The 8,394-nt window shown below is 38.5% G+C and overlaps 1 protein-coding gene across 1 annotated transcript in view; it reads left to right on the top strand.

Annotated features, from left to right (window-relative positions):
* Positions 1 to 2,206: 2,206 nt before the first annotated feature.
* Positions 2,207 to 8,394, top strand: part of LOC103381601 (RUN domain-containing protein 3A-like) — an 8,641-nt gene continuing 2,453 nt past the window's right edge. The window contains 9 exon segments of the mRNA XM_025057985.1: positions 2,207 to 2,648; positions 5,596 to 5,713; positions 6,317 to 6,444; positions 6,946 to 7,031; positions 7,104 to 7,193; positions 7,296 to 7,376; positions 7,499 to 7,664; positions 8,316 to 8,388; positions 8,391 to 8,394. The exon segment at positions 8,391 to 8,394 is cut by the window's right edge and continues 78 nt beyond it. Coding sequence (XP_024913753.1) covers positions 2,544 to 2,648; positions 5,596 to 5,713; positions 6,317 to 6,444; positions 6,946 to 7,031; positions 7,104 to 7,193; positions 7,296 to 7,376; positions 7,499 to 7,664; positions 8,316 to 8,388; positions 8,391 to 8,394 — 851 coding nt within the window. The 5' untranslated portion in view covers positions 2,207 to 2,543.

Genomic DNA, 8,394 nt, shown 5'->3' with positions numbered 1-8,394 from the left:
TGTATTTTGTGAAAATGATGTGTACAGAGAGGGCTTTTATTTTCAGACCTTACATGTTTCAATTCTTTTGACCGGACATTACGGACAGGCTCGATGTTTCAGTCAAAGTAAATGTCTGCTGCTGTCAGCCCAGACCTATTTATCAGTCTGCTAGCCTCTGAAGGGCTGAGACGCAGACGCACCGTCCCTTTTGGGTCAACATCAGCTCTTTCCACCATGTCACTTTTGACCCGAGTGCCTTCTATACAACATGCAGAATTTCACACACTCCTCTCAGGCCTCGCACCACACAGGTTTCCACAGGATTAACAGGCAAGTAATTGTGCCTGTAGACATACAATTACGGAGGAAAATTAATGTTGTTTCTGACTATCTTCATGAAGCACAAAAAAAAAAAAAACTAAAATCACAAAGGTCTTGCTGACTATCTTCATGAAGCACAAAAAAAACAACAAAAAACTAAAATCACAAAAGTCTTGTTTCCCGTTTAACCAAATCAACTAAACTACTTTATTTATGATTAATATGTGTTTATAGTGAAAGTGACAGGACATAAAATTTAGTGACATTTAGTTTAGTATAGTAAATATTTTTACTTTCAGCAATTAAATGAAAAAAAAAATTATTTGACCTACATGCGCAATGCCTCCAGAGGCCAAGAGAGGGCGACGGCTCACATAAATAACTGCATTGTGTTAACAAGTAATCAACTATTTTTTTTGGATGCCTCGATATTATCGATACTTCACACATACTGAATTTATATTATATTAAATTATATTAAATATTATTGTCTTGCACTATTAATTAATTTCAATTCAATTCAACGAGCAACGTTTTCTCTGGAACAACATGTCATGTCTGACTTTATTATGACAAATTAATCACATCTCTAGATCATCATAAACATGATGTAATTAACAACTGTAAATGTTAAACGCATATACAAAGTGTTTATCCGTTTGGATATTTAGTAGGAGCTTGAACACAAAAGGTCAAAAAACATAACATACAGTATTTTTTTTTATTCTTTATTAATTATAATTATATTTAAAAAATAAGTTAAGATACATTTAAAATGTATTTAAAAATAAACGAATTTCATCATTTGGATTTGTCACAAATAAAAACACCTGTGAAACACTTTACCTTTGTTGTAAAAAAGATGTAAAACAAACAAAAAAAACCACAGCATAGTATAAGTCTAAGATATTCGGGAGACATTTAAAATAGCACACTTAGATACGATTGGTTAATTATTTTTTTTTCTTTCTGGACTACATTGACCATTTGTTATCTTGCTAAAACAGACATAAATACACATTACCGTTGACACCTCAGCCATAGAACAAAGGCTCTGAATCCCCCAACCAGCAGTTGTTTGGTGACCAGCTGTCACTTCATTAGGGCAAACATTGGTGACTGACATCCCAATGGGAGACATATACGTGGGAGTGAGAGGGGGAGTAGGATGGGAAAAGCTCTAGTCTAATGAGGGAAGTGATGTTGCATCGATGATATCACCCAAAATGCTTGTTCATCCTTATAATGTAATACTCTTACAGACTCACACAGGCTTTTAGGCACAGGCCATGGTGTAGGATTCTAGCTTGGTTGAATATTGAGAGCTGAGTAAATGCAATATATAAAACGTTGCTACAAGCTAATTGATGAATTGAACACGTCACTATTTTTCTCAGTAAAAATGTTTGGCGTAATAATATGGAAAGGCGCCAGCGGAAATATGTACACTATCGGTAATTAGGCAGAATCCCGCCACTTGTCAGTGCCAATTAATGTCTGCCGCCTTGTTGTTGCAAACCGTACTGATTGGTTACAGAAGGATTACGAAACTCCGAATTACGAATGCGTCTGGGAGCACTGTTGCGTATATATACATACATACACACACAACTATATACATATATAAGACATATATGTATACATACATACACACACAACTATATATATATGAAAGACATATATGCAGTATATATGTGTGTGTGTCTTCACATTAGACAATTGAACATAGCGAAGGACAAAAAAACTCAAGTTACAGTAAAAAAGAAGAGAAATTTTGCCACCGCTGTGATGTCTAAAATTAACGTTTTCCTATACTGTTTAGTTCATTAACACATTTTGTTATTCTGTTGATTAAAACAGGTGTACTACAAATGGCGAGTAAACCCAACTGCGAGAGTTTCACTGGTAAATAAAGTGCATAGTCATGGATTAATATAAATTTGCTGCTGGAGGTTGATTTGTCGTCGCAAGTAAGCAGACAGTGACGTCACGAATTGGTAAAGGAGGGCGGGAGGGAGGTGAGGGAGGGAGAGAGAGAGCGAGATCTATGTTCGTCACAATAGAACCAGGACAGGGGTGTTCCGTGTGTCGCTGTGACCGTAGCTGCTGTCTTCTAATGATAGCATGCGGTAGCATCCAGGAGCGAATGAGGAGGAGCAGTGTTTTCGGACAGGGAGGAGTCCTGCGATAACAGGGCTGTCTCCTTCTCTCCTCTTTCCTCTTTCTCCTCCCTCTGCTGGATGGAGCCCAGCTGTGTGCAGTCAGCGATGGCCATGGGTGATGTCCAGAAAAAGGCGTCGTTCAGGAACGTAGCGGTGGAGCGAAATAACCTCATCACCGTCTGCAGAGAGAGAGCCAGTCCAGTAATATGTGTATGTGTGTGTGTGTGTGCGTGCTGTGTTTCTTCCTAAACATTTAGTATAATTGGTAGAAACTGTTGGTTTTTTTTAAAAATAACATTTATTTTAACATGTTAAAAGCACGTCATTGTATGACATCTGCACTGACGTCATACTATCAGTAAGTCAGTGTAGTGAGACTGTCATAGACTGAGTAAAGGAAATGAACGGAGCCACCCATAGCCCTTTCAATTAGAAAAGACCGGAAGTGTTCGGCCCTTTTGGGATTTTGTACGTATATTAGACTATGCGAAATTTAACGACCCTTAAACTATTTTTAACATGTTCTTAGGTATTAATTTTATGTTTTGTACAAAATTATTTAATATAAGATGTATTAATTATTATCACTTTTGAAGAAACAGTCAAACTGTTAAAATTTGATTTGAAAGGCGGATATGAGTCACACGTTGTGACCGACAGGTAGTGGGTCAGTAGACGCCTGGTGATGTTGACAATGTTTAGTTAGTAGTTTTAGGATTGTTTATGTACATTTACTATCTTTTCAATTCAATTTAGCTTTTATTCTGAACTGTAAACTCGACATTTTCAAGAGTTCTTTGCACACTTTTCTATTCTATTTTATTTTATTTATTTATCATTTTATTCTTTAAAAGTTTTCATCTTTTCATCCCTAATTTGGGATGGTGACCAGAATTGTACTCAACAGTGGGCTCCATATTTGAGAACCCTCCTCAACAGCTGCTCCATGTACCAGGTCAAAGTTGTTACACATTTGAATTTACTCGCGTGAAATAATTGGATATATAATATTTTTTTATTTTTTTATTTTATGTATTAATAATATATGTAATAATTAAAAATATAGAATTGTATTTTACCACTAATGTAGTAGGAATAAAAATATTATGTCTAATTGTATAAAGGACAAAGCAATATAATAGTAGCAATATTGTAATGTAAATCTTCATAATGTGTAATGTGCAACAGTGCAATACGTATAATGTTATCATGTAGCAGCAATCTATATTATATTTAGTTAAAGACATGGGTTTCCCATGGGTTGCCATGCAAATAACTGACAATCTCAGCTCAAGTTAAAACTAACCTCCCTTTGACCTTTATGAGGATTTTAAAAAAAGTCCACTTTCTCTGCAGTGGATTGGGCCCAATGTCTAACCTATTTAACTCTTTATATAAATTGTTCATAAAAACACAACAGTTACTTTGAGAAGTAGTCCTGAAACCAAATTGTCCTCGCCATTTATTTTTCACTCTGTAATAATGTGTGGTCGCTATGACGACAACCTTCCCATGGCAAGGACTAGCTGGCTCCCCGGGGACTCATGCAGAGCGTGTGAGCAGTGAGGCCCTTCATACGTCTTGATTAGGCTCAGCGACGCTACTGGGAAGAAGTTTTACTGTAGAGCTCAATAGTATTTTGGCTAACATACCTAAATACAGGTAATGCGTGTACATTTGTGCCTGTGTGGTTGGCCAACACTGTCGGTAGGATTTAATTACAAACAAATCATTCATTTGAAAATAGAAAATAAATCGGCACTTCATTCAACAGAACTCTGCATGAATCGAAAAATATAGCATTATAGCATGGAATTCAAATGTTGACATTTGCATTTGCCAGGATGCTGGGAGGCAGTGATGTGAGAACATCACTGACACGGCTAGTGCTTGCAAGGTGCGTCTGCAACTTAGGGCTTGTGCCTGTTGTAAGGATGACAGGACAGTTCTTGTCCTGGAGTAGCTGAATGAGACATTGTTCCCTTTAGAACAAAGGGCTGTGAAGCTGCTGGCCTGGTGACTTGTGTTCTGAAAAAACATTGTGTTAAAGGCACAGGCGGAATTTAATTTAATTTAGTTTTATTGACAAACCTTTTTTTTGTTAAGTGTTGTATTACCATTGTGTTAAAGGCACAGGCGGAATTTCATTTCATTTCATTTTATTGACATTTTTTTGTTAAGTGTTGTATGAGGTGCCATATGTTTAAACAAGTAAATATTTATTTTTCCCTAGTACAGAGCTCAGTAAGAGAGCTGGTAAGAATATGGCTGGTTCTCGGGGGTGCTAATTACTAAATAGGTCAGCTGATACCCATTTGCTACATGTTACTTTCTATTTTTGTTTAATATTTTTCTGCATTGACTATGCAAACTTTAAAAGTAAGCTTTGTAAATAATGACAATGCACCGCACCCGTCTCCGTTTCTAGTATGTGGCTCTCATGTGGGTCAACGGAAATGGTGGAACGCGTTCAGAACAACGCTGACTCATCAATGTGTCATTGTCTCGTACAGCACATACAGTCAAATTGTCTCATTAAACTTGTTCGGCGGTTACTTTTTATACTTAATAGTATACATAGAAATAAAATGGACATAAAACGCTGTTTGAAAATCACTGTATAAACACAAATGCCGACTGTCATTTAACTAAATGCATAGTTACACACCAGAATAACACGGAAGAGCAGCCAGTAACTAAACACCTGCTTCAGTACAGTGATAGAAACGTGTCTTTTTCTTAATGTTGGGCAATGTTTTCTTACAAGGAACACTGCTGCTTTATTTAAGTTCTGACTCACTGTAGGAGGCTGGAGTGCATCATCAACTCTTATATGCTGTAAAAAATTCTCTTTGGGGAATTCATGCAGCACTATCAACACTAAAAATACAGAACGGGATCTCGGGAGAAAGTAAAACAAAAACAGTTCCTATTATACATTTATGGAGTTTGAATCACTTGTCTTTATTGCATTTCATTTTCTCCACTATGCTGTTTTTATTTAAATGTGACAAAATGATTTGTATTTGATCAATTTCTAGGCGACCCACGTGGGGTTGTGACAAACACTGCTATGAATGAATGAATGAATGAACTTTCCAAAACCTGTGTTCATTTGTTCTCCTCACATAGGTTCTCCATTAAGACCCTTTTAGAAAAATACACCGCTGAGCCAATTGATGATTCGTCTGAGGAGTTCATCAATTTTGCAGCAATCCTTGAGCACATCCTAAGCCATCGTTTTAAAGGTAATGGAGACGTCAGTGAAACACACGACGGCCGACTGCACCGAAACACAGCATATAGATACACACCAAAATAAATACATTGGTAAATGTCTTTGGTAAATTGGTAAATATCATGACACAATCTTCTGAAACACTACGGTGGTTATTGCTAATGTCACAGCTGTTTACCTGTTTTAACAATGTTTGCCAGTGGTAGAAATATTTTAAATGAACTTTTACCTGAGATTCTAATGTATCTGTGGATACAACTAGAGATGGCTTGATCCCTATCAATATCAAAATGTCCGGATTGAACATCTAAAAAGGAACTTTAGCTCGTCTCGATCCGATACCTAAGCCCAAATGTCCAAGTTGCAGCTTTGGTATTGGTGTTGTACATGAAAAAGTTGTATCGAGCCATCCCTAGGTCTTTCAGATGTCTACGTCTAAATAACACATGGGTTAACTGTAGGGTTTAAGTGATTAATATGTTGACTAACAAAGTCAGTTTTGCATAATATGTCCCCTAATACATCCAAAGACAGAGGAAACCCTGAGATTCCATATATGCCGCTCGTGGAATCCTTGTGTGTAACGTATGCTCGTTTGGTGTTTCCTCCTCAGGATCCAGCAGCTGGTTCGACGGTCATCGAAGTTACTGGGACTATGTCCGTGTGGCCTGTGCAAAAGTCCCCAACAGCTGCATCAGCAGCATCGAGAGCATGGAGAACATCAGCAGCTCGCGAGCCAAGGCAAGTCCAACGTACCGTCATCATCGTTAAAGAAAACACAAAAATCCTACCGTGAGGTTACTATACGATGATAAGTCGGGACTCACATACTGTACTTGGTACCTATGTCACTCACATATACTAGGACATGAAAAACAATGGGGAGTCTGACTTATGCCTGGGAGCCATAACGAAGGGCAAAAAGTTCCCAAAAGCAAATGTAGCAAATGTATGGTTTACAAACAGTAAATGTAAATATACGTCGTCTTCCACGTACAGCTTCGCGTGATGGTATATTGTCGGGTCCACTCGCCAACTACAGTAGTTCCTGTGTTAACTAGGTGGTGAGTTTTAACGCCGATCATTGGAATAATGGAACAAGACTTTCTTGATATATTTATGGGAGATGAGGGCGACGTAACCGTGAAACGCAGACAGACCGATGTGTACCGTGTAGGTCAGCGTCATTGAAATGCATTGAAGTAAATCCTGAGCAATCACTTACACTGCTGGGATTCACAGGGTCGCGCCTGGATAAGAGTGGCCCTGATGGAGAAGAGACTGTCTGAATACATAGCTACTGCTCTGAGGGACAGCAGGACAACCAGGTGAGAGACGCTCACCCACAGAGGTGTGTTTAAAAATTGTATCACCACTTGACTCTCGTCTCTGGGCCACAGGAGGTTCTATGCAGAAGGTGCCATCATGTTGAGAGAAGAAGCCACAGTCCTCACGGGGATGCTCATAGGTCTCGGGGCTATTGACTTTAGGTGATTTGAAATAACTCACGCATCAGTATTTTTCATTCAAATATTTTTTTTTCAAAATGTATTTATTTGATTTTATTCATCCTGGTTGATTTATTTCTACAGTTTCTGTCTGAAGGGCGAGCCCTTAGATGGAAAATCCCCTGCAGTAATCGATTACACGCCATACTTGAAATTCACACAAAGGTTTGCATTTACAACATTCAAACTAGTGCTTTTTCATCACACACTAAAATGATATTGGGTTCACACTAAATACCAAAAGTTGCCTTGTTTGACGCTATCCAATCCCATTTGCCCGGCCGTAGTTATGATTACCTGAGTGATGAGGAGGATTGCCGCAGCGTTAACAGCAGTGCCAGCGATGACAGCATTCCCGAACATCCCTACATTCCCCTGGTCACGGATGACGAAAGCTGGAGCACAAAGTGTCGCAAGATGGAGCAGAGGTTCAAGATCGTGAACGCTCAGAAGGTTGGCTTTATATGTCTTACAATCTACCGTAATGTTCGGACTATTGAGCGCATCTGAATAATCTAACTGCCATTCACAGACAGACAGACAGACATACGCTACCAGTATGACACACAGTAGCCTACCAGAAAAGTCTTTGATTGCTATCGGTATGAACTTCGTTAGCCCTTAAAAATCCATAAAGTAGCCCTATCATTGTTTACGCTATGTGTGAAAAAAGTAGCGACTTATAGTCCGGATATTACAGTACAACTGTAGCATCTTTTCTAGTAGTATCCTTAGTTACCTTAGAGCAGGGGTCCAGGAGTTCAGCATTAGCTTCTAGCTGCTAACTCCCTTTGCAAACCCACAGACAAGGCTAGAAAAAACCATAAATATACATCAACTTTTAAAATATATTTTTTCACTTATATTCACTATTCAATAATTATTACATTTATTTAGCAAAAGAAAATTACTAACGAACACAGGCTAGCTAGCTCCAGGAGCTAGCAAGAGGAGCACAGCCTGTTCGATAACAGGCGGCGTAAACTGCCAGCGCTAATCTGACGATTACAGCAGTTTACAAAAACAAAAAATATTCCGTTATATTTGTCAGTTGAATCCATAGAAAATCTGACTTTATAATTCAGCGCAGTATCTGTTGTAAAGGGCTACCTGGAGGAGCTGGTCCGCCTACGTGAGTCTCAGCTCGAGAACACGGAGACGGAGAACAAGAGGCTGAAGGCAC

Source organism: Cynoglossus semilaevis, chromosome 8 (assembly GCF_000523025.1).
Source record: "Cynoglossus semilaevis isolate Cse_v1.0 chromosome 8, Cse_v1.0, whole genome shotgun sequence".
In the NCBI taxonomy this organism is placed as follows: Eukaryota; Metazoa; Chordata; class Actinopteri; order Pleuronectiformes; family Cynoglossidae; genus Cynoglossus; species Cynoglossus semilaevis.
This window is presented reverse-complemented; position numbering and strand designations above follow the sequence as displayed.